At 36.5% G+C, this 27,437-nt stretch overlaps 1 protein-coding gene across 3 annotated transcripts in view; it reads right to left on the bottom strand.

Annotated features, from left to right (window-relative positions):
* NUP62CL (nucleoporin 62 C-terminal like) overlaps positions 1–27,437 on the bottom strand; it is a 77,982-nt gene that overhangs the window by 47,340 nt on the left and 3,205 nt on the right. The window contains exons 1-3 of one of the 3 annotated variants that reach the window (XM_082447703.1): positions 5,573–5,679; positions 4,585–4,637; positions 3,571–3,669 (exon numbers count right to left, since the gene is read on the bottom strand). In XM_082447703.1, coding sequence (XP_082303829.1) covers positions 3,571–3,643 — 73 coding nt within the window. In that variant the 5' untranslated portion in view covers positions 3,644–3,669; positions 4,585–4,637; positions 5,573–5,679. Of the gene's footprint in view, positions 1–3,570; positions 3,670–4,584; positions 4,641–5,572; positions 5,680–27,437 lie in introns of those variants that run through there. The other 2 variants (XM_082447702.1, XM_082447701.1) reach the window with 2 other exon arrangements.

A 27,437-nucleotide genomic window follows, 5' to 3' on the forward strand; every position in this document is an offset into this window, starting at 1 on the left:
TACTTATGTGAATATATCTGTGTAATTAATTTCTAGAAATGAAATTGCTAGATCAAAGGGTCAGCATGCTCTAAATTGTAATATTACTTTCCAATTCCCCTAACAAAAAGACTTTGCCAATTTACATTCCTATCAATAGGGGAGACTGCCTGTTTCTCTACACCACAGCCCATAGTAGGCATACATCTTAGCCAGTATTATAGTTAAAATCCTCTCAAAGTTTTATCTACAGCCCAGACCTCTCTTCTGTGTGTCTTTTCTATTACACCCTTACTAAAATGCCCTGTCTTCTGTACATGAAATTCTCAGTACACATCATGGCCGAGCTCAGATTCTTCCTTCCCCATGTTTATTGTCCACTTCTCTTCTACTCATGGTTATCTCGTGGTTTTCTGAACTTCTATAGCACTTTTGGTTCTTCCTTACACAGTGAGCACTTAAGCAACAATGCACAGAAAATTGTGGCTGGTGGGGACTGGAAGTGTTTTCTTCTTTTTGGTTCTCTGTATTTTCAAATGTTCTTGTAATTAATAAATGCTGCTTCTGTAACAAGAAATTTGTTATAAAAATATATTATAACATGTATACAATTATTTGTTTGTTTTACGTTAGCCTTGTTTTCCCAATTAGCAATACTTTCAGGTTAACTGCCACCCGAGATAAATACATATATCACGGTGCCTGCCAACATGCACTGCCTATTCTTAGGGAAACTGGCCTACTCCGTTCCTGCTGAGGGATCAGGCTCAGACACCCATTCCTTATTTCAGTAACTCTGTCCTTCGATCCTAGTTCACAGTTGACAAGGGTGGGCATCTGATGTATAGGAAGCCATCCCATATGCTCCTGGCAGCCTATGAGAGGGTCTGGCACAAATAGCTCTAGCCAAACAGGGATAAGGTAGGTCAGAATCTCATTTTCGAAAATTTAGAACTGCGGAAAGAATCAGACGGTAGGTAAAAATACGGAAATATTTCCAGAAATATGGAAGGAATCAGACTCTAAGCAGAAATTTGGAAATATTTCCAAACATGTAGAAAGAATCAGACAACAGGCAGAGGGAGCTGAAAGGACTGACAGAGGAAAAACATGAAGTAGACTTAAAGAGTCATGAGCAAGTCAAAATTAAGAATATAAAGCAGAAAAAGAGGTAAAGAAACCAAAAGGAAGTTAAAAAAAGAAAAAAACAGACAAAAGGAGAATAGCTGAATTATGTTTATGCAATATTAGATTCAGGAGGTCCCTAAAGCTGACTTCAGAACAACTTCTAAATTCCACTTTCCTTGAAGTTCATTGCCACGATAATACCTGTATTAGATTTCCACAAGATTTCATTTCCCTTTTGGCCACAAGGATCCTTACAATAATTCCCCCATTCTTTTGGTTAGCTTTTGTGAAAGTGGAATGAGCACCACAAGAGAAGACCATGCCCAGTCACAAAGGATCCCCGGGGTCACTATCACTCAGGACACTGGAGAAGATTTTTTTTTAAGTCAGCATTTCCTGACATGGACAGATGTCCAAAGATAATGTATACTTAAGAGAAAACAGCAAATTCTATGATTATGTGTGTGTGTATCCCATTTTTGTAAAACAAATAAATTTAATGTATGTTTGTATGCATTTGGAAAAAAGCCTGTTAAGACAAGCACCAAACTGTTTTCTCTAGAGGGTGTGATATATGTATATATGCATGTGTGTATGGTTTTTATAATTTTTAAAAAAGCAACTACCATCACTACCACTAAAGAAAGAGGTTAACAGACAAATGAACAGCTCTCCAAAGATGCTGTGTGATACCTTCAGGAAATTAATACCTGTCAGTCTAAACACAAAGGAATCTTGAGTCATAAAAAAATGGTATGATTATTTTAAACTTTTTATATAGTATTTATCTTTGTTCCTTATTTTCATGGTATTTTTAAAAGGCATAAATTAGCTCTGGCATAGTAGACAATATTCAAATAAAAATAATATTTCAATTAATACCAAAAGAAGCAATGGTTTTGAGAATGAAGGTTCTATCACAGTCTGATTTTGCAAGTTACAACTTTGGTCTAAACTAAATACAGTCAACTCTATGTTATCTGTGTACTAAAAGGGAAGCACTGTTCTACAAATAATAGAAAATAATTGCATACCAAATTTGGATTTACATTTAAATAAATCTCATTCTGATGATCTTAAAAATCATTACATAAAATAGTGAGACCATCCTTTAAAAGATCCTACTATCCAATTTTCCTATCCTGTCTCTGATCAACAACTATGTATCTTACTCCATGCTAGGAATGGACATCATTACTTTCATAGACTAACGCGAAAGATGAGATTTATAACAAGCAAGCTTCTCTTAAAACTTGCTGATTATACCTAGGGCAGAGAATAATCTCAAATGGCTATAAATTTACAGATACAGATACCTGAAAGCTGCCCTACAGGGCTAATTTGTGAGATGAAGAATCTGAGCAAGTAAATATACTTGGGGAGAAGGAAAGGTGAGTAGGGGAGAAAAACAACTCTGGGTTGGGGGTATTGAGTTGAGACATATCTGATGGGGAGGTGGGTAAGTACATAAGGCAGTGGTGGATGGAATGGGGTAGTAGCAAAGGTACCAGTTTGCAGGAAGGAATCTTAGGACTCAGATAGGTAGGGGGTGAGTTACGGCAGAGTCACCAAAAAGCCTGCAAATTCATATTTCAGTGACTCCACCCACGACTGAAAGAATCAATTTTTTGTTCAGCACTTTATAAGGGAAACTATGTGTTATATTTTTTGCAAATATGGTTACTTATAAAATTCTCAAGCCATGCCCTTCATAATGCTCATAGGTTGGCCAGTTAGCCGAGTACACAGTAGAAATTCAGTTAAGTGTTGGTCATGCAAAAGATGGTTTACATCTCTGTTTAGGAATAATTATTTTAAACTTAACAGGGACTGACTTTTAGCTTATGACAGGTTTGAAGAAAGATTCATTTCAGTCCTAAGTAAACTTTTAAAAGTCAAAACAAACAAGACTTCCCTAAAGTGAAGTCTGACTTAAATGGTAGGTTTAAGTAGTAACTGACCTCTAACCACCCAGCTCACAACAGCTAAAAGGCAATGGATAACCAAGTTTTCTTTAATTTACAACCTAACTAGTGCCTAACTGGCAGAAACAAATTTAGGATAGGTCCACAGAAACTCCTGTAATCAGCTTAAGGAGAGGATCAACTTTAATACAGGTCGAACCTTAAATTAACTTTTAGAGAATAAAACTATGAATCCCAATGTACTGGGTCACTTTAAACAGTATGATCAATAATAAGAATTTTTAAGTTTCAGAGTTGACAAGAGTTTGATAGCAGCTTTGATTATGGTCATCTCAAAGAAGTAATCTCATTGATATCAACTGTCTCATTCTACCCTTTGGCAATTGTCAATACTGATGTACCTTTTGGATACGCTGGTGAGATGATCAAAACCTTCTTAGTCCTAGAAGCTAAGGAATACAACCTACTTACTGCTTTTGTTATGCAGTACATTTCCAGTGAGCATTCAAACACATCCCAGTAGTTCTAAAAATCTTACTAGATGCAACAGCAGCTGCTCCACCTGCTCCAGGGAATTTTAATCCAAATCCCAAAGTTGTACCGCCAAGCATTCCAGACAAAGTTGTAGGGGCACCAACTGCAGAGAACAACATAATATTACCCATTACCCTTTTAATCAAAAACAGTGATTGAAGAATTTATATAGGGTCTTTTTCATCTGAGTCCTTTAGTAACTTTGGCTAAGCCTCAAAAAACTACAGTCAATCCATTTATATGAAAAGTCCGGAAAAGGCATAGATAGAGACAGAAAACAGATTAGTAGTTGTCTCGGGCTGAGAGATCTTACTGGGATGATAGAAATGTTCTAAAACCAGACTATGGTGAGAGTTACACAATTCGGTAAATTGATTAAAAATCACTGAACTATACACCCTAAGTTAATTTTATGATATGTAGATTATACCTCATTAAAGTTAACTTTAAAAACACTGTGGTCAAGATTTCTTTTCATTTTGTGGGCAAGGACATCAAAGAAAGGAAAGAAAAAAAAAAACCTGTCAAAAGTCAGAAGTCAGACTTCCCCGGTGGTGCAGTGGTTAAGAATCCGCCTGCCAGTGCAGGGGACACAGGTTCGAGCCCTGGTCCAGGAAGATCCCACATGCCGCGGGAGCAACTAAGCCCGAGCGCCACAACTACGGAGCCTGCGCTCCAGAGCCCGCGAACCACAACTACTGAGCCCACATGCCGCAACTACTGAAGCCCGTGCACCTAGAGCCCGTGCTCCCCAACAAGAGAAGCCACCACAATGAGAAGCCCGCACACCACAACAAAGAGTAGCCCCCGCTCGCCGCAACTAGAGAAAGCCTGCACGCAGCAACAAAGACCCAGTGCAGCCCAAAATAAATAAATAAACAAATAAATTAATTTTTTAAAAAAAGGTCAGAAGTCAAGACTTTGATTGAAAATGGAATTCATTCAATAATTTTAACTCCCAACCTCAGACATGGTCATATTCACAAAATCTATTATACTTGAGAAGGATATTGCTTACATATATCAAAAGGTTTCCAGAATCTCAGTCATGTCTCAGGATTGGAACTGTATCTACTTGGAAGAAAATACAATTCAAGTGGCAACCTGCAATTTCAACTAATGTTCCACCTACGCCAACTGCACAAGGCAATGGGGATGGCGGCCGCCATTTTTCATGCTCAACTAGGCATCAGCAATTCCTGGCAAGTTTTATTCCCAGAAATGGTGACAGGCTCACTATAACAGGGCTTTGGGAGGACCATATTAATGCTAGGATTACAATAACAAACTTTAATGATGAACATCATGGCACTGTGAAGATGCCGCAAAAGCACAAGCAGCTTATATGGACCTGGAAGAAAGAATTGCCTAAGATATATACAGAAGTCAATATTCTCACCATTTGTTATTACTCTACTAATGGAAGAGGTGTAGCAAAGAAGTTGGGGTTACAAGATAATTAACACCCCACTTCTCAGCTCAAAGCATCCAGATGTTCATCTTTAAGGGGAGAGAACTGGAGACATCACACAATGTCATTAAAGCTCAAAACTACAGCTGGTCCTTTTGTCATGTAACACTTCTGATAAGTAAAATATAAGGACCGCAAACCTGGTCTATATAGAAGAAAAAAATACAGCAAGGCTCCAACATTTATTTCCCATTTTATCTTATTCACATGGATAATAAGACTTCTTCCCTTCAGACATACTTGGCAAAACTTCCACTCTTCCTATTCCCATTCACTTCAAAACATTACACTGTTAATGAATTATATGCTTAAAATCATCACTTGAAGCTGTAATAATCATGTTAATATAAAATTCATAGCGAAAGCCATGACAATCAGGTTCTTAAGCAAAGCTACTATTGATATCAACAGTTACAAACGGGATCAAGCATAATGATAATTTATGAGACATCGGAGATCCATAGCTTATACTGGCAAATTGAGTTAAGTGGCCTGATGCGAAATAATAGTATTTTCTTTGCAACCAGTAACTTACATGAGAGCCTAGTAGCAGCAGTGGAGGCAGAAGCATTTGAAAATGAGGTAAACAGCATGGTGCTTGAACTAGTAGCGGCAGCAACAGTAGATGCTGGAACCAACCCTAAATTAAAGTAACAAGCAGAAAAATATGTCAATAAAAATAATTTTTAATAAGGAAAACACCGTTATAACAAACTTCACTTATATGGAGAAATAACAACAAAGCAAGGAAAATCAAGTACCGTGATATTTAATAAATCTGACATAGTAAAATCCCGATTTAAAAAATAGTTCATCAGTACTGCTTAGTATAGCCAGCCTTCTAGCACCATCATAAGAAAGAAACTCTACTAAAAAAGTAAGCAACCTAACAGGGGGGTCCACTTCCAAAATTGTGACATAAGAAGTCCTAGGGACCCATTCCCCAGTGAAGCAACCATAACTGGTAAAAAATATTTTTTTAAAAAAAATTGAAATCTCTGGAAATTGTCCTGAAGGTACAGCAAATAAAGAAACATTTATTCAAGAAAATCTGCTAAAATTCAGTAATACAGGTGAGAGTCTACGGCATATGAATCATAACCCACGCTCTTCCCTCCATCCCCTTGCTCCCCTTGAGAGAAGCTACACTCCAGGCAGGAGTCACCAAGAAGACTGGACTCCCTCTTCCCTCAGCTCCCAACCAAGGAATACAGTATCTCATTAGGAAGGGAAGCAGCCAGCATTCCTCATCACCCCTGACACACAGTTAAAGGATTGAAATTCCTGGTGAGCACAGCCAAGAGTTGAGGGGCTCCTTTCCTCCAGTCAGCCCCCACTCATAGGGCAGAGGGTCTACACCAGGCACAGTAGGCTGGCAATGCTGGAGCCCCATCAATCACCCTGACTGCCTTGCCCCAGCTTACCTGTAGGGCTGAGGTTGCATGCCGGAAGAGAGAAGCAAGAAGATCAGAAGCAACGGTCACTGCCCAGCACCCAAAGCACTGGTTCAAAGATTTTGCCCAGGGATAAAGGTAGCCCATAAGAACAGAAAGTTCCCAAGCTATGTCCAGAAGAACTGACTTTATTTGAAACAGAGTATGAGGAAGTTCAAGCCAAAGGACTCTCTCGAAAAAAAATAGAGATTTTGGTGGTAAGCAATTAAGAGGAAGTAAGTAGCTTCATGAGAGCAACATTTAGGCTGCAGGCCAGCCAGTTTAGCAGAGATAACCAGGGAAAGAGAAGGCTGAAAAGAGCCCTCCTGAGGATCAGAAAAATCAAGTACTGATACATGAATGAATCTTGAAAACATTATGCTAAATGAAAGAAGCCAGACACAGAAGGCCACATATTGTATGATCCCATTTATATGAAATGTCCAGAAGAGGTAAATCCATAGACAGAAAGTATATTAGTGGTTAGCGGGAGCTGGAAAGAGAAGGTAATGGGAAGTGACTGCTAAGGGTTACAGGGTTTCTTTTTGCAGTGAGGAGAATGTTCTTGAATTACATAGTGGTGATAGCTGCACACCCTGTGAATATGTTTAAAAAAAAACACTGGATTGTACAGTTTAAAAGCATGAATTTTAAGATATATGAATTATACTTCAATTATGCTGTTATTTAAAAACTACATGATCATCTCAATAGAAGCAGAAAAAGCATCTGAGAAAATCCAACACTTTTTCAGGATGAAAACACTCAACAAACTAGAAAGAGAAGGGAACTTCCTCAACATGATAAAGGGCATTTATGAAAAACCTACAGCTAACATCATGCTTAACAGTAAAAGACTGAATACTTTTCCACTGCCATCAAAAACAAAACATGGATGTCTGCTCTTACCACTTCAATTCAACCACACACTGGAAGTTTTAGCCAGGACAATTAGGCAAGAAGACGAATAAAAGATACCAGATTGCAAAGGAAGAAGTAAAATTATCTCTATAAACAGATGACATGATCATGAATACAGAAAATTCTAAGGAACCCACAAAAAAATCTGGAGGAAAAACAAATATATATTAACGCATATGTGTGGAATCTGAAAAAATTGGTATAGACGATCTTATTTACAAAGCAGAAATAGAGACACAGATGTAGAGAGAACAAACGTATGGATACCAAGGGGGAAAGTGGGGGGTGGGATGAATTGGGAGATTGGGATTGACATATATACACTGTTGATACTATGTGTAAGATAGATAACTAATGAGAACCTACTGTATAGCACAGGGAACTCTACTCAATGCTCTGTGGTAACCTGAATGGGAAGGAAATCCAAAAAAGAGGGGATGTGTGTATACGTATAGCTGATTCACTTTGCTGTACAGTATAAACACAATATTGTAAAGCAACTATATGCCAATAAAAAAAATTCTATTAGAACAATGAACAAGTTCTGCAAAGTTGCAGGATACAAGATCAATATAAAAATAAATTACAATTCTATATATTATCAATGAACAATCCAAAAATGAAATTAAGAATATAATTCCATTTATGATTGTTCAAAATGAATAAAATAGTTAAGAACAAATCTAACAAGTGTAAGGCTTGTATCCAGAAAAATAAAAAACATTATTGAAAGAAATTAAAGGCATCCTAAATAAAGGGAAAGCTCTCATGTTCATGGATCAGATAATTTTATATTGTTAAGATGGTATGGTAGACAGAAAAATGGTCCCCAAAGATGCCCACATCCTAATACCCAGAGTCTGTGAACATATTACTAACTTGACAAAAGAGACTTTACAAATGAAGTGAAGGTTAAGTAACTCGAAGAGGGAGATTATCCTTGATTATCCAGGTAAGCAAAATCTAAGGACATGAATCCTTAAAAGTAGAGATCCTTTCCAGGCTGTGGTCAGAAGGAGATGGTGACTACAAAAGAATAGTCAGGGGACTTCCCTGGCGGTCCAGTGGGTAAGACTGTGCTTCCACTGCAGGGGGCACAGGTTAGATCCCTGGTTGAGGAACTAAGATCCCACGTGCTGCACAGTGCAGCCAAAAAAAAAAAAAGAATGGTCATAAAGATGCAAAGTTGCTGATACAAACGGCCATCTAGCACTTGAAATCATACTCAATGTCATTAGTCATTAGGGAATTGCAAATCAAAACCACGACGAGATACTACTTCATATCGACTAAGATGGCAATAACCAAAAAGACATAATATCAAGTGTTGGCAAGGATATGGAGAAATTGTAAACCTCATAAAATGCTGATGGGAATGTAAAATAGTGTAATCTCTTTGGAAAACTGTATGGCACTTCCTCAAAGTGTTCAACATAAAGTTACCATATGACCCAGTAATTCCACTCCTAGGTATACAAACAAAAGAAATGATAACATATATCCACACTAAAATATGTACATGAATGTTCACAGCAGCATTATTCATAACAGACAAAAGATGAAACAACCCAAATGAATATCAACTGATGAATGGATGAATAAAATGTGGTATATTAATACAATGGAATTTTATTTGGCCATAAAAAAGAAGCGCTGATACATGCTAAAACATGGATGAGCCTTGAAAACATGCTAAGTAAAAGAAGCTAATCACGAAATACCACATATTGTATGATTCTATTTATATGAAATGTCCAGAACAGAGCAATCTATAGAGACAGAAAGCAGATTCATGGTTGCCAGAACTGGGGTGAGAAGAGAATGGGCAGCGACTGTTAATGGGTATGACGTTTCTTCAGTGGGTGATGAAAATGTTCTAAAACTGACTTCAGTAATGGCTGCACAACTCTGTGAATATCCTAAAAACCAATTAATTGTGCACGTTAAATGGGTAAATTATGTGGTATGTGAATTATACAATAATAAATCTGTGAGAAAAAATAATAAATAGAAGTCTGGAATAAAGTTTCAGAAAACAGATTACCTGGACCCTTCTTGAAAATTTAAAATAAAATCTATAAAAGAAATAAAGCTAGAGAAATTAAGTACATAAAGACACAAATAAGATTAACTGGTTAATTGAAAACAAAGTTTATCTTTTCATCCTCACTATAGATCATTGCACACGGCACATGATAGTAAGTACTCAATAAATATTTATGCTGAATCGAGCCAACCTTTTCCAGACTCCAATACGTAATTACAGATATTCTTCTTCCTTTTCAAAAGGAAAAAGTGCTTAATAAGTAACTGCATTTGGATCTGTTGCTACCTGTATCCAACTGTTGAACAATTCATGACAATATATGATGTAAGACTCTGCTATCCAAAACATCTAGGGCCACCGGGGGTTTGGGGACAGGGGGGAGATGCTAGGAAGGAACCGGGAACATTACCCCATACCTCCAACTATTTAAAATACGTATCATGGAATATCCCTATGTTTCATTTAAGAGAAGCACCACATGTATACTTTTAAAGAAATAACCAATTATAGCAAAGGTGTTTTAATATTTCTAATTCAATACCTACCAGTGAGGCTAAATTTTTATCATGGGTTTAACGGCTGCTTTAATTTCTTCATTCAAAATTGCCTATTCATGTCATCTGCCCATTTTCTCATTGGAGTATTGTCTTCTTATTACTGATTTTTAATAAAAGTATTATATATATATTGAGGTTATTTAGTCAAATGTTGCAAATATTTCCTAATCCCAGTTTGTCATTTGCTTTCTTGATTTTGTTTTTATTTTTTATGTAGTCAAATCTTTCCATTGTTTTCTCCTTTATGGTTTATGTTTCCATATCATGTTTCAAAATTCCCTCCAACATATAAAAGGTGTTCAACTTCACTTTTAGGAGAAAATCACAAATTATAACTACCTTGAGAACAATTTCACCTAACAGATGGGAAGAAATAAAAAAAACTGGTAACACACTCTGTTTAAGGACACTGTGAAGAAATGGGCAGCCTCCGAGATTTCTAATGGGAGTGTAAACTGGTATAACCCCTATGCAAAATAAGAGGCCAGTGTTTTAAAAATTACAAATGCATCTATCTTTTGAACCAGTAATACTTCTTTTAGAAATTTATCCACAAAGATATACTTATACACCTGTAAAATGACATGTAAAATAAGATCCATTGCACCACTGTTTATATTAGCAAAAGAGGAAACAACCCAAACGTCCACAAGCAAAGGGCTAGATAAATTATAGCACATCCAGACCATGGAATTCTATGATGCTATAAAAAATACTGAGGAAGCTCTCCATATACTGATTGATGTGAAAAGAGCTACAAAATGTTTAAAATAAGTGTATAAAGTTTTACGTTTAAAAAGCAAGGTACCGAATAATGTGTAGAGTATACTCTCATTTATATTATTTTTTAAAAAGGCAGAGGGCTAGGAATATATATTTTTATTTGCTAGCAAATCCATGAAGAAACTCTAGAAGGATACACACAATTACAGTGGTTAGCTGAATAGAGGGGGTGGGGAAGGGGGAGGGAGTAATACAGGGTAGATGGGGGCAGTATACTTATTTATACTATTTTTATAGTCTTAATTTTAAATCATTTGACAGACTATATTATATATTTTAAAATTATACTTAAATAAATGGTCCTCTCCCTAACCCAAGAAATATTATTTACACATTTTCATATTCACCTATGCTTTTTAAATATTTATGGTTTCATTTTCTACCTTTAATTCACCTAGTATTTCTTTCAGTTAATCTTTTTAGGCAAAACATAATCCCCTTCCCCCAAATCACCTGGCTAGCCAGCTACTGCAATTCATTTGTTCAATACTCCATCCTCTCTCCCCAGATTGGAAACGTCATCTTCATAAACCCAGGTTTGATTCTGTTCTTTAAAATTTTTCACTGATTCTTCTTTCTATCCCTGGTCCACAAGAGAGTTCCAATTATTGAAGCACTAGAATTCATTTATATTTTATACTAAATATTTTAAACTTAGAGTCAGAGAATAAATTTACAATACATTTTCATATATTTTTCTACAAGGACACTATCATTACTTTTCTTAAAAAACAAGAGATGACTAGTTTCATGCATTTATCCCCTTCATTTAAACTCTAGAACCTTGTCAAGTCCCTCCTTCCTTTCCTTCCCCCAAAGACTCCCATTGTGGTTTTATAAGAATGTTAAACGTGTTGATTAATTTAGAACTAAATGACATTCCTATACTATCGAGCATGTGTATTCTTCATTTATTCATGTCTTCTTTTATATTCCTCAGTAAAATTTTATGGTTATCTTCATATAGGTCATGCACATTTTTAAAGTTCATTCTTAGGCATTTCATAACTTTGGTTGAAATTGTTAATGGGAACTTCCTCCATTATATTTCCCAATTACTATTGTTTAAACATGGGAAAGCAACTGTTTTTTGCATTATTTATTTTGTAACTGACTGTATTACTGAAATCTCTTCACTAGCGCTAATTAAATTTACACTAGAGTTATGCCCATATTTTAAAGTCTTGATCATCTGTCTCAGATACTGGCATAATTTCAGGGGCCTGACCTTAAATCACATACCCAGAGGTAACTAAGGAAACAAATGCCATTTAATACGATGTGCTTTTAAGCTAAAGGAGCCTTACTCTTAAATAAGGAAGGGTTTAAAAGACAAAGTCTCATTTTCCTAATCATAGGACTAGAACAGGGTTTTTCAACATGGCACTACTGACATCTTGGGCCGATAATTCTTTGTTGTGGAGGACTGTCCCATGCTGGGATTTAAGACATGGATATTTGGTCTTTGTACCCTTTCTTGGACAAAGATCCTAAAACCCTTGTAACTTCCTAAGTGAGAAGAGAGATAGAAGCATCTTTTGTTATAATATTTGGGTTTTGTCCCCAGTTTCAGAAATAGCTCCAAGAGCAATAAAGGTGAAAGGAGCCTCTTTTGTTATTTATTAACAAGTCCCTTTCAACCACACCTGATTTAAGACAATGAGGTGAACTTTAGAAAGCCCCTAAGGCTGAGAGGCTGGTTACCAGAGGAACCAACCAAGTGATTAGAGGGGTTGGGGCTTTTAGCCTAACCCTCTGACGTCTCAGGAGAGGAGAGGAGCTGGAGATTGAGTTCAATCAATCACCAGAGGCCAAAGATTTCATCAATCATGCCTACATAATGGAATCTCCATCAAAACCCTAAATGAAGGGGTTTGGAGAGCCTCTGGGTTCGTGAACACACGGAGGTGCTAGGAGGGTAACATGCCTGGAGAGGACATGGAAGATCTGGGCTGCTCCCTCATACTTTGCCTCACGCATCTCTTCTATTTGGCTGTTCCTAAATTGTATCATTTATAGTGAACCAGAAATTTTAGGTCAAGTGTTTCCCAGAGTTCTGTAAGCTGTTCTAGCAAATCATCCAACCCGAGGAGGGAGGGGTCACAGGCACCCCCAGTTTGTAGCCAGTTGGTCAGAAGTACAGGTGACAACCTGGGACTTGCAATTGATATCTGAAGTGGGGGATAGTCTTGAGGAACTGAGTCCTTACCCTGTGGGGTCTGTGCTACCTCCAGGTGGTGAGCATCATAGCTGAATTGTAGGACACCCATTTGGTGTCTGGAGAGTTGGAGAATTGGTTGGTGTGGGAAGAACCCCCATATATTTGGTGTCAAAAGGTTGTGTGTTGAGGACAACAGAATTTTCCTTTATGTGCACTGCAAAGTATTTAGCAGCATCTCTGGGCTCTACCCACTAGATGCCAGTAACACTTACCCAGTCTGGACAACCAAAACTGTCTCCAGATACTGCCAAATATCCTCTGGGAGAAGGGGCAAAAATCGCCTCCAGTTGAGAACCACTGGACAAGAGGAAGGGCTCAATATCATAACTGTCTCCATCTAGTGCTGTAAGGCTAACAAAATAAGCCTTCATTCCTTCATGTTTAAGAACAGAGGAAAATGTCAACTAGCTTAATAAATTGTTAGCCATAGAAAATAGGCATTTTTTTTAACAGAATGGGGGAAGGTGGCCATACACTACAGGATAGTGGGGCTTGCTACAGTAACGGAATGGTGATACTAGAAGAAGAAAGGACAGATCAATAGAACAAAATAGGAAGTCCAGAAGCAGAACCAAGCATATATAATAATTTGGTGTACGAGGAAGGCAGCATCTCAAATCAATTGGGAAAAATGGCCATTTAATGAAATACTATGGTTTAATTCACTAATCATTTAGAAAAAAGATTCCTAAAAATATAATGGAATTCTAAAAATGTTCAAGTAATCAATAGGAAGGCAGGAAATTCCTAAAAATATAAACCATAAAAGAACAAAAAGAATTAAGAATCCTAAGGTGAAAAAGGTCTTATACAAATAAGTCCAGAGAGAGAAACTCAGAAGAATGAGAGATTTGACAACATAAAAATTTAAATCTTAAGGATTTCCATTTCCAGGAAAATGTACTTTCCCTATTCCTCCCGCTACATACGGCTAAAACCCCTGGACGTTATATATAAAATAAACAAGAAAACCCTGAAAGGTGGCGAGAAGGCAAATCAACTAGGGATCTTGAGACCCAAGGAACATTATGGTAATGAATTCCATAGGTTTTCTTTCTGCCTCGTATTTGGAGGTTGGAGTTGAATAGGTTGGCCAGCCAGAAACAACAATGGGTATAGAAAAACAAAACAAAATCCAACAAAACAAAACAAAATCCAACAAAAACCTGCTCTCTAGACAAAAGACAAGAATGGGGCAGACCAACAAGACAGAAAACTTTTAGACAATAACCAAACATCACAGAATAAAGTGTGGTCCCACTCCCTACCTATTCCAGAGAACAGCAAGTGAGGAACTTAAACTTCCACCATTGTGAGGCTATAACGAGGTGTCCCAGTACCCCAGCCAGGATGGTATCAGAGAAGGTCAAGTAGGGAGCCAGGATGTTATCTCTGCCAGCAGTTAATGACCCATGTCCTCACAGTGTCAGTGGAAACCACATCAGGAGCAGGAACTCCCACTCCTGCCCAGCAGTAACTAGGAGACCCTTGCCTTGGGTAGCAATGGAGACCAACTGGGGAAAATGAAGTTCTACTCCCACCTTACAGTAACACAGCGAAATCCTTCTGTCTCATGCCAGAGCAATGTCAAATAAAGCCAGTTAAAGCAAAAGTCTTGAATCTGATTCAGAGTCTCATAACATAATAAGAAAATGTCCAGGTTTCAATTAAAAATCACTCTTCCTACCAAGAACCAGAAAGATCTCAAATGGAATTTAAAAAGACAATACCAAGATGATAGAAATGTTAGAATTATTTGACAAATATTTCAAAGCATCCATGATAAAAGTGCATCAAAAAGAAATTATGAAACACAAGAAAAAATACCCTTAGCAAAAAAAAGAAAAAGAAAAGAAATGAAAATCTCTACAAAGAAATAGAAGATATAAAGAAGAGCCAAGTGGAAATTAGAGATAACCAGATAACCAATAACCAAAATGCAAAGCTGAAGCCAAGCAAAAGGACTCAGCAGCAGAACAGAGGGGATAGAGACAAGAATCAATGAACTTGATGACAGAATGATAGGAATCTACACCAAGACACTTAATAATTAAATTTCTGAAAACTAAAGACAAAGAAGAAATATTGAAAACAGCAAGAGAAAAATGTCATCTGACCTACAGAGGAAAAATCATTTGAATGACAAATAGTTACACAAATTGACATCCCTACCATGGAATACTATGCAGCAATAAAACAAACAACTGACACACACAACAATCTGGATGATCTAAAGGGAAGTATACTGAGTGAAAAAAGCCATTCCCAAAAGATTACATACTGTATGATTCCATCCATATAACGTTTTTGAAATAACAAAATTATAGTAATGGAGAGCAGATTAATAGTTGCCAGGGTTAAATAGAGTGTGGGAGCAGAAGAGAAGTAGGTGTTGCTATGAAAGGGCAAAATGAGGAATCCTAGTGGTGAGAGAACTATTCTATACCTTGACTACCAATATCAACATCCTGGTTGCAATATTGTACTATAGTTTTGCAAGATGTTACCACAAGGAGAAAATGGCCAAAGGGTATGTGGGATCTCTGTATCTTTTCTTACAACTGCATGAGAATCTACAATTATGTCAAAATAAAAAGCTTAGTTTAAAAATTTTAACTCTTTTAATGTCTATAAAACTAAGTAAAATAAAACTGAAACAAACTGGGGAAAATACTTCTTTTTGGGGGAGAGGGGAATTACATCTTTATTTTCACTAACGTCTAGCAGAAACTGAGCACTTTCCTTAGTTATAAAGGTAGGCAACAAACCACGTAGGTTAGTAGTACCTGTGACTTTGTCACCAACAGAAATCATAGGTACAAAAATACTTCTTATACAAATATCAAAGGGTTAGGATATTGCAACTGCATATAAATGAGAGAAAGGTAAGCCCCATATTAGAAAACTGAGCAGGGAATTCCCTGGTGGTCCAATGGTTAGGACTCCACACTCCCACTGCCAAAGGCGCGGGTTTGAGGGCCTGGGTTCGATCCTTGGTTGGGGGAATTAAGCTCCCGCAAGCTGCATGGTGCGGCCAAAAAAAAAGAAAAAAAGACAGAAAACTGAGCAAATGATACAAAAAGGGAATTCATTCAATTTCCCTCTCTCTCTCTCTCACACACACACAAACACACGAAAAAAACACAAATACAATTAATCAATCATTTGAAGAGAAGTTAGCCTTACTACTAATAAAGGAAAATGTAAATGAACATGAGGCTATGATACTATTTTCAGTGTTAAACTACCAAAGCTTAAAAAACAAACAAACAAGCAAAAGGGATAATATCCAACATATTTAACACTGTGGGGAAACGTATACTTTCATAAAAACGACAAAGATAGCTAACATTTATTGAATACCTATTATATACATGTCAGACAAGGTTGTAAGCACTTTAATTATTTATATTCACTTACCTACCTAATCCTCACAACAACCCTACAAGGTAAAATGCTGAGCACTTACTGATGAGCAAACCAAGCACTGAGAGGTTAGAGTAACTTGTCCAAGGTCAGAGAACTAGTAAATAACAGAGCCAAAGTTCAAACACTTATTCCTGGTTGGTTTTTTATTGATAACAGATACGTATTATTTGTAATATCAAAAATTCATTTGTACACAATTAAAATAATGCCCCCCAAGGTAGTGACCAAATATTCTAGCTTCATAATGATTTTAATGCTCCACTTCATCTCTTTGTGTCCTACAATGCCATACCAACCAATCAAAATTGGTTACATTATCACTACTAAATACAAATTATAAATAAGTTGTTTATTATCTATAATTTTAAAAATATTTTACCTTTTTGGTTGTTTCCAAAAGCTCTGAAACCATTACTATGAATATGTAATTCAATAAAATATACCATAAAGTAAAATGTATACAATATCTCACTCAGTGTATTTCTCAAGCTCTAAAATATCTGAGGCATCCACAGTAAAACCAAGCTTATATGGCTTATAAACCAGTACTTTTTATTAACTGCATTTTGGTTTAGAAAGATCTTAAATGTCTTCTCATTAATGTTCAATATAGGTTAAATGCATTTTACTGAATCCTACTTATTTAGAAACTGGTAACCCATGCATGTAAAATGTCTCTACTAGCCAAAATATTTTACCATTCCCCAACTATGCCATATAACTCACTTATTATTACATTATTAATATTCTCTAAAATTTTTATACTACTCCAAAAATATTCTTTCCTGTTTTACTGTACCTCCTGATAAATTTCATTTCAGAAGTTTTATTTTAAAAAAGGAAAACAGAACATATCAACAGATTGTGAAAAAAAAATACTTGGTAAACACAAGCATTAAACAGTTGAACGAAACATTTCAGTGTAACTCTATTATTACTAGAGGCCAATTTGTCTAGACTATTCATTCTCAGAAGGGTGTAACTTTTCCCCCAAACAAACATTCCTCGGTTCTAAACCTAAAACTGCAAAACCAAAAGGAGCAGTTTAGATTTAATTTCTATCACATTCATCAATAACACTAACCTCCAACAAGAAAAGTCAGTCATATTCGGATGAATCAATCGAATAAGAATCTCAAAATCAATCTTGAATACTGTGCTTCTCCATTAGAGAGGAGAGTTCAAACCTTACCAGTTTGGTGGACTGTCCACCACGGTTGAAAGGAGTAATTGATTGTGTAGCAATCGTTCCACTAGACGTCCGAGTCGCAGGAGTGAGGGGTAATCCTGCAAACGCTGTTGGTTGAGAGGCGTTCCCCATCAAGACAATATTGAAATTGGTGCACCCAGTCTGAGGTGCACTTCCACCAATGAATGAGAACCCTGCTGCAGACTGAGTAACAGAGCTAGTAGTAGAGCCAAAAGCAAAAGGAGTGGATGCTGTCCCCTGGTGTGACAGGGCACTGCTTGTTACAGCATTAGTACGGGTGGTGGCACCCAGCTCAAAAGCCCCTAGAATCACTATAGGTTGTGTGAAAGCCCTGTTGCCCAAGTTTAATTTTATTGCATTTATTCTAAATAGAAAAAGGAAAAAAATCAATATAATAGTTCGCCGCCACATTAAATGGCAGCTAGATAACATAGCTCCTGTCAAATTAAGTTTTATAACATTTTATTCCATAGGTTATTTCATCTCAATGCAGAAGGAAAGATAACCATATATTAATACAGGAATACATGTACAGAGCTCCCTATTCACTCATCCACAGATAAAGGTTTCCTAATTTGGTCTACTTTAAGGAGAACAAAAGTTTTAAAGGTTTTGGTGGTGAAGGAGTAGTTCTGAAATTTTTATTTTCAGTACAGACAACAGAACTTACACTTCTTCTACCAGTCTGGCAGACTTTATTAAAAACATAATTTTTAGTTTTAGACACTGAATCACAAAGTCACGTGAGGCATCCCTTTAATAGAGTTTCTAGAAAATTTTAAATGTATTTCATGACCCACGAAAAAAGTGCTTCAGTATTTAAATTACCCGTCCTAAGAAAGGTTATTTAACACTCAATTACAGGTTATTAGATAACTAACAGTATAGGGGAGAATTCCAGAGGGAATAGCTTTCATCAGGCTATCAGGTGTTACTGAAAGAAAGGGCTGGATCCAACTGAATTCACATAGAAAGGCATTTTTAAAAATGCTCCCTTTAAAAATTCTGAGATGCAGGAGGGAAGAATGTATATCCAAGGTCATTAAAATGATCAATAGACAAAGATCTCTCTAGAGAGAGACATTTAATAAGCAAGCAGTCTAATTTCAAGATGGTATATGTTCAAAACCCAGTGAGTACTCTTCCTATGGCTCACAAAAAATGAAGGGATACCACAGATCAGAACTCAATGTGCCTTGTGTCTCAAATCAGAAATGACTTCAATTTATAGGACTACCTTGGGAATGAGTAGCATAATTCCTAATAATTGACTTAGAAATGCCACACCATCCTTTTACCCTTTCCATACTCCGAATTGAAAGTTTGTCTTTGAAAGATGATTACCTTTGTAGCCACTAAAAGAATCAAATGGTACTCTTCTTACCCTAAGGAAATCCAGTTCCTACTGGGATAGGAGTTGATGCAACTGATCCTCCAAAGCCGAATCCTGTATTCTACCTAGCTGGAGTTGTGTTACAGAGTGAGAACAGGCCGGTAGAAGATGAACTTCTAACTGGGTGGAATGGAGTCCCTAAGTTAAACCTCCTATACTAGGTGTAGAAAAAGTAAACTCTGTAGCTAAGTGGTTGTCTCTGCAGAGCCAGAAGTGAACCAACCGGTAAGGGCACTAGTTCCTCCAAAAATAAACCGGCTCCTGACTCCAAACCCTAAATGGGGTTAAGAGAGGAATGGAAGAAGAAAATTTTTAGAGATCTCAACGAGACTTCCAAGTCAAGACGGTATATGGGAGCCACACTGGAATCACTCTCTTATACTCCAAACTCCAAGAAATATCAGTTCAAAAGCACTTACTAAAAACACTTTTTAAAAAATACAGAGTTTTTTAAGAAAAAAGACAGGGTCTTCCCTGGCAGTCCAGTGGTTAAGACTCTCTGCTTCCAATGCAGGGGGCATGGGTTCGATCCCTGGTTGGGGAATTAAGATCCCACATGCCCCGTGGCATGGCCAAAAAAAAAAAAAAAAAAAAAAAAAGAAGACAATTTTTCAGGTGCCAGACAGGGAATTCATATCTATGAGCAGAGGGTGAAGCTCCTTAGCCCAAGGGGGTGACTTGAATGAGATGTGTGCCCTAAAAGCTGGAAATATGCTAGATTGTGGGTAAATCTGAGGCCACAGGGTAAGGTCATAGGCTCCTCAATCAGCAGAAACCTAGTGGAGCTTATATCTGGGAAATCTCTATAGGAGAATGCAAAGGCAATGGAGACATGCTGGAACCCCAAGCTGGTACAGAAGATATACACAGACGGCTCAAATTCAATTTACCTTTGTGGTGTGGAAACTTCAAACTAAGATGGTAACATAAAAACACTAATTAGGAGCTGATGAAACCTTCAGGGCCCAGGCAGGTTGTCCATGACATCACTTATCAGAGATATCTCCACTTCCTAGGTCACCCATGATCCAAAACACCCCGAGAAAATTAACTCAAAGACAAGAACTACAAAACGTCTAAGTAGTCTATAGACCTGAAAATTGAGGAAATTCTCATCTAAGGAATTAGAGGTGATAGAGCAATATGAATGGCACATTAAAATGTTTTATATGTTCAAAGAGCTCACGAAAGAAATAGCATCCATAAAAACAAAGAAGTGAATGTGAAAAAGAACCACGGAGAAATCCAAGAAACGGATACAGTATTAGAAATAAAAAGGCTCAAGGGATAGATTTAAATAGTAGACTAGACACAGTTGAAGAGGAAAAAAAATCATTGAACAGGAAGAGAGAACAGAAGAAAAGAATCTGCCAGAACACAGGGCAGATAAAGTGATGAGAAAGAAGAGAGAAATTAAGAGATAAGGAGAAAATAAAAGAGAAGTTTCAGTATATATCCAGAAGGAATGTCAGAAGGAAAAAAATAGAATGGCAGAGACATTATTCAGAGTTAATAAATGAGTTTGCTAGAACTGAAGAAAAATGAGTCCTCATATTTAAAGCCACCAAGTGCAAGCAGGCAACTCCTCCCACCACCATACACACACACACACCCTTTATATTGAAACCCTAAAATATTAAGCATAGAGAAAAAAATCTGAAAGTTATCAGAGAGAAAAAATCATTTACCTAATAAGGAGTAACAACCAGGTTGACAGCAGGCTCTTCATTAGCAACAGTAAATGTTAGAAGAAGATGGAATAATATCTCTAAATATCCCTTAAAGTGTTAAGGGAAAATCACGGTGTACTTATCATTCTATTCCAGTCAAGATTTCTAAAACGGGATGCGACTAACAATCAGGTTTTACACAATAGCTCTGAAAGGCAATTCTAAGAAATCAGTATCAAAAATATTTCATCAAAGTTATGAGCCCCATTACTTTATACACCAGTAAAAAGGCAAAAAAAAACGAAAACAAAAAAACCAACACCAACCTGTTACAGTTCCTTATCATCACTTAAATTTTTTACTTTTTGAAAGAGCTCCTTTCAATGTAGACACAGATTTTAATCAAACATGCATATATTAAGAAAAAAATATTCAGAATCCAATTTTCCACTCAAATTTCTTAAAGTCTTCTGTGCCACCAGGAGCTGCAGCAATTGTTAACTGTTGTTAACAATTGTTAACACCAACAACAATTGTTAACTGTTGCTACAGCAATTCTTAAAAGAACTCATAAGAGAACTAAAAGCCATTTTTGCTATGCTTTCAAGCCAGCTTTGCAAATATGTAGACTAGCCTCCTTTTGTCTCCCACTTCAGCATAATCAATAACTAAACCTGATTAACCGTCTTTTGCATTCGCTCCCCACAACCATTGGTTTCTAGGAGTTACAGGTGATCCCCTATTATCTCTGGGATTTTCACCCAAGATGCCCATTAGGCAGGTTTTGATCCTAGACATTTTGATATTAAATGTGCATATGGAAACAACTATGACATCACAACTGCCGCCTAGCCAAAAGGGATTGTAAGATACCATCAACTGTTAAGACTCATTTCAATTGCAGAGATGTTAAAATATGGAAAACTATACCTCTTAGAGTTGATAAAATACAGTATCTTGAGTAGTGTTCGTGTCATGGTTATAAGTGAACACCTCCCCAAGACTAGCTCTGAAGGACAATATTTATCTAAATGTGTTAATATGACATGTTTATTTTTAAGTCATACACATCTTAAAACGTTTAAAATGTGAGCTCCAAAGGGTGATTTCAGTGGTATAATAACTCAGTCCTGGAAGGCACAGAAAGAAAGGCATTCCGGGCAGAATAAGAGCCCTTGCTGTATTTAGTCTTATATTCCCAAGGGTACCACACTCCTGAGGTTATAAGCATTATAAATTATATTATAATAATATTATATTATTATGTTATATAATTATATATTACATATTTATGATATATAAGTATATGATAATATCACAAATGTTGACGGAAAAAATACTGTTGTCAAACCATGGTTCTGATACTGTCATAGACATTGATACTTTCAGAATTAGGTAGTGTCATCAATGTCATATTGCAGGCCAACGGAAAAACTTCTGGTAGCCATCAGAAGGTGGAACTTTTTCTTGTGCCCTTGCATTTGTGGACTTTCCATTCTTTTGAAAGTAATTTAAGAATTACCCTGTTATTAGAATTTCTGTGTTAAATGCAGCATGAACATTTAAATATTTTCTTCCTTAGAAATTTGAGAAATAAAACAAATGAAAATCACCTTGGGACTAAAAATGAATCTGTCATTAAGAATTTGGAATTAAAGATTCCCTTCCACCTCATTTAGATCGTGTATATCTGTCACATCCTTGTACTTAAAAAAATCTTTTTAATCTATTCTGCTTAACCAGTTTCTAACAAGGGTGTTTTAAATGTCTCTCATGGGCTTCCCTGGTGGCACAGTGGTTAAGAATCCGCCTGCCAATGCAGGGGACACGGGTTCGAGCCCTGGTCCGGGAAGATCCCAGATGCCGCGGAGCAACTAAGCCCGTGCACCACAGATACTGAGCCTGCGCTCTAGAGCCCATGAGCCACAACTACTGAGCCCACATGCCACAACTACTGAAGCCCGCACACCTAGAGCCCGTGCTCTGGAACAAGAGAAGCCACCGCAAGGAGAAGCCCACGCACTGCAACGAAGAGTAGCCCCCGCTTGCCGCAACTAGAAGAAAGCCTATGCGCAGCAACGAAGATCCAACGCACCAAAAAAAAAAAAATAAACCTCATTTCCAAAAAAGAAAAAATGTCTCTCATTATTAGAGATTATCAATTTCTGCTTATAATCCCATTGCTTTTTTGCTTTATATATTTCAAGACTATGTTGTTAGGGGCATAGATTCATGGTCGATACTCTCTTGGTAGATCTCCTTTCTTTCATCAGTGTGAAATATCTGTTTATTACTAAATTGCCTTAGATCACATTTTGTCTGACATTAATGTTGCTTCACCATTTTTCTTTTGGTTGCTATATGCCTAGTGTATCTTTTTCCTTCCCTTTGTTTTCAACCTTTCTGAGTCATTTTTAGCGTGGTTTTTATGAATAGCAAAGCTGAAAATTTTAAAATAGAGTCTAAGAATCTCTTAATGAGTGAGTTTAATTTATTTACATTTATTATGACTACTGACACAACTGGACTCATATTTCTCCCATCTTATTTTGTCTTTTTTATTTGCCATGTTGTATTATCTTTTATCTTTTTCTGCATAATTGGACTGATGGAATTTTCTGTATTCTATCATTTTTCCCATACTTGGAAGTTACATATGCTAATTATATTTATTTGTATGAGTTTCTCTTGAATTCTTTAACACGTTTAAATTTATGTTCTTCTAAGAAAGCCTGAAGTTAATCAGTATTCCATATCCTTTTTAACAAATACGACCTTAGCACACTTTAGTTTCTCTCTGCATATCACTAATTTAATAAAAAATGGAAAACAAGTCTGTACTCCCTCCATGTGGCTATGAGTAGGAATATCTGTCTCTGTCATTGTTGAGTTCCTCTAGCCAACTTCTATTCCTCTTCAGAGTGCTCTCTCCTTAACCACACTGCCTGACTAGGAGCTTAAAGTTGACAAAACTACAGCTTTTTATGTTGAGCCCAGCTCACAGTTCCATCCTGGATGTCTTAATGCAAGCACACATGTTCAAAGAAAGAAGTACTAGATGGTGAAGGACTTCTGCAGAAAATTCACTAGGCCTAAAGAAATCATCGAAAAAGGCTCCTGGAAATGGGCAGATGATCCCTGCCTGGTAGTCCAATCTAAATGAGGCAATTCAATCAGTGCTGTCACCTATCGGGCTGTGCTAGTCACTTAAATGCATTAGAATCTGTTTCCTCACCTCTAAAATTCTGGCACTTTCACTGAGTAACCAAAATGTTTTCTTAAAAATAAGTTTACAAAGGGCCCTCCACATATATTATCTTGTCTAATTTAATTTAGTGTAAAGTGCTATATGAAAGCTTTCTAAAATATAGTGCTGGGGTTCTCCTCACTATCAGTGAAGGATCAGTCAATCAGGGATATTTATGGAGCACTCTCTAAACTGGCCCAGAGAGTGAACATAAATTGCATTTCAAATTACAATTCAAAAAAAATTACTACACAACTATCTCATTTATCAGCATGCAAATTATCTTCTTTTTGTACTACCTATCGTCATTTATAGGTCCTAGGAGTGTTCTGGTTAGTAAGAAATCTGACTGAGGATCAATAAATGATGGTAGGTCATTTCAGGACATAACCATTTTACCACTTAAGTTCTTGAATCTCTTATATAAAAGGGAAATGATAAAAGCACTTATCGAATCTGAAATTCCTCATCTTTTAATTACCTACAACAAACCATAAAGGTATTTTGGTCTCCATTCTATAGTTGAAGAAACTGAGGCTCTAAGATACTAAATTACTTTCCCAAGGTCAAACAAATAGTAAGTGAAGGAACTGAACACAATACTTTCACTGTAACATTAGCTTAAGCAACAGATATTAGGAAGATAAAACTGCATCTCAAAGAGCAGAAACAAAATAAGTTCAAGGCTGGGTACCTATTATAAGTCATTTCAGCATAAATGTTTAGGGGCTTCTGTCTCACAAAGTATAAATGATTTGGGGGGAAATCACTCATGCCATTATTCCCCCACATTACTTTGAGAAATAACTGTCAAGAAGTGACTAGCATAGAAGTTCAGCCATGTAATGGATTAAAAAGTTTTTCTGCCTTCTTGGAAGCAAGTCCTCTTTGGAGACAATGTTCCCCCTAAAATGCCTAGTTACTAGATAACCATTCATGAATTCCACGTGAATGGTGAATTCCACGAATTCAGTTCACCTTCTCAAGAACATCATGACTAAACAACCTGGCCTGAAAATTTATGCAATGTGATTAGTCGTGGTATAAAACCATTCCAATAAATAGTAACTTCTGATGATACATATGGTTCCTTAACATATTAATTATCGAACTAAGGAGAGAGGAAGAGAAGCAAAGGAAAAGTACCAAATCACTGAAGAAACCCCTTTTCCACCAAGAAAGCGTTACAGAAATGGAACTAAAGAAGAAAGTAGAAAAACTGAAGTCTCAAAGTACAATAGGGTCCTTATTTGCACTGACAGTTATTGATGCCAACTCTGGAAGTAGAAACTGAGTTACCAATGTTTTATCCTAAATGTTTGAGTCCCCAGAGAGAAATGGACAGGGAGAGGTGAAATTAGCACAGCCATTTTCAAGGAAATAGGAAGGGATCAAACTTCTAATGGTAATCATTTTATTTTATGCCAAAATAAAATATAGAGCTATGGAAAATGGTGCATTAGTTTTCAGTTCATATTAAACATCTTAAGCAATACAACCCACTGATTATCTTTCACATTAAGTGCTTTTCTCCCCCTTCGTACTCATACTTGTCAAGGCCATAATGTCAGAATCTTATCTTAAAGGCTAGAAAGGTTTTTTCAAATCCCAAAATTAAGACCAACTTTCCGAATATTACGAGTCTGACACTGCAGAGAAGACTGTAAATTTCCATGAAACAAGTCTTATTTTAGTGAATGCCTTTAGCAGTTACAACATTGGAAAAGAAAAGACCAGGGATGAGACCACAGGGGAGGGTGGGCAGAAGGACTCAAGAGAGGGGAAATCTTGGAGGAGCTGAGAAGGATACAAGGCAGGGGAGGGGACTCAAGAGAGGACGGGAGTGGAGGGCAGAGGAACCCAAAGAGAAGGCTTGGCTAAATGGAAAGGAGGCAGAGGGACCCAAAAGGGCAGCGGTGAAAGAACAGGATTAGGAGAGGGGAGAGGAGAAAGAAGTGAGTACATCACTGGAGAGAACTAGTCTAAGAAATGAAAGAGGAATGGCATTCAAATGCAAAGTACAGCCTCAACGCCTACTCCCTTTTAGAAGAATCCTCCCTCAAAACCTTGGAGAAAAAGAGCAAAAAAAAAAAAAAAAACAAATAAAAAGCTGGAAACTTCTGAAGCATACTAGTATTCATTAAAATCTTATACAAGCATGAAGTAATAGTAGTCATTTAAAGATTTCAAAAAATATCATTTTACAAGGAAAAATAGATCTGGCTAATATAACTTAATTCAAGTTTATTTTTTAAAATAAATCTCACTTTTCTCAGGGCTTTACGCCACAAAAAAACTAGTCCTCTAGTATATTTTTCAAAGTATGCCTTTGAAAAATAAGCATAATTCTTATGTTTGTAATTTTTTTGTGTGGTAAAATATAATGTAAAATTTACCATTTTAACCATTTTTAAGTGTACAATTCAGTGGCATTAAGTACATTCACAACATTGTTTAACCATCACCATTATCTATTCAATATTTTCGAAACTTTTTCATCACCACAAACAGAAACTCTGTACCCACTGAACAATAACTTCCCATTGCCCACTCCCCCAGTCCCTCTATTTTACTTTCTGGTAACCTCTATTTCACTTTCTGTGTCTATGAATTTGCCTATTTTAGGTACCGCTTTTAGTGGTATGATTTATATGAATATTTGTATACTTGAAACAACCTAAATGTCCAACAACAATAGTGGAATGGAGATATTTTTAAGTGGCATAGTTATATGAGGGCTACTTTACAGCAATAAAAGCAACTTTTTTTTTCTTTTGTTAATGTAGGTTTTATTACTCCTAAATGACGTTCTGTTTTAAGCTTTATTCCTGGATTGTGCAATAAGTCTACCGGGAGAAACCTATGAAAACTGTACCTATTAAATGGCAAGATAGCGTTTTTGAATATTTCTGTGTTACTGAAATAATTGTGTAAAAAATAAAAATCACATTTTAGTATTTATGTGAGTTATATATATGTTATTTCATTTTTTAAATTTTTTTAATTAATTTTTTAATTGGGGTATAGTTGATTTACCATGTTGTGTTAATCTCTGCTGTACAGCAAAGTGAATCAGCCATACATATACATATATTCACTCTCTTCCAGACTCCATTCCCATACAGGTCATTACAGAGCACTGAATAGAGCTCCCTGTGCTATACAGTAGGTTCTTATTAGTTATCCTTATATATAGTAGTGTGTATATGTCAATCCCAATCTCCCAGTTTATCCCCCCCAAAATAACTAACTTTATCTACATTTATCAGTGCAGACAAATCTCAAAAACAATGTTGACCCCCAAAAAGTTGCAGAAGAGTAAGTACAGTATACCATTTATGAAAATGTCAAAGGACACACAAAACAATATATTACAAACCATTTATGGCCATCTATGTTTGAGTGCACTTAAAAACACAGGAAAAATATTTAACAACTTCAGAAGAACAAATATCTCTGGGATTGGGAAGGAAATGAGATTGGGAAGGG

Source organism: Balaenoptera physalus, assembly GCF_965194825.1.
Source record: "Balaenoptera physalus genome assembly, chromosome: X".
Taxonomy (NCBI): Eukaryota; Metazoa; Chordata; class Mammalia; order Artiodactyla; family Balaenopteridae; genus Balaenoptera; species Balaenoptera physalus.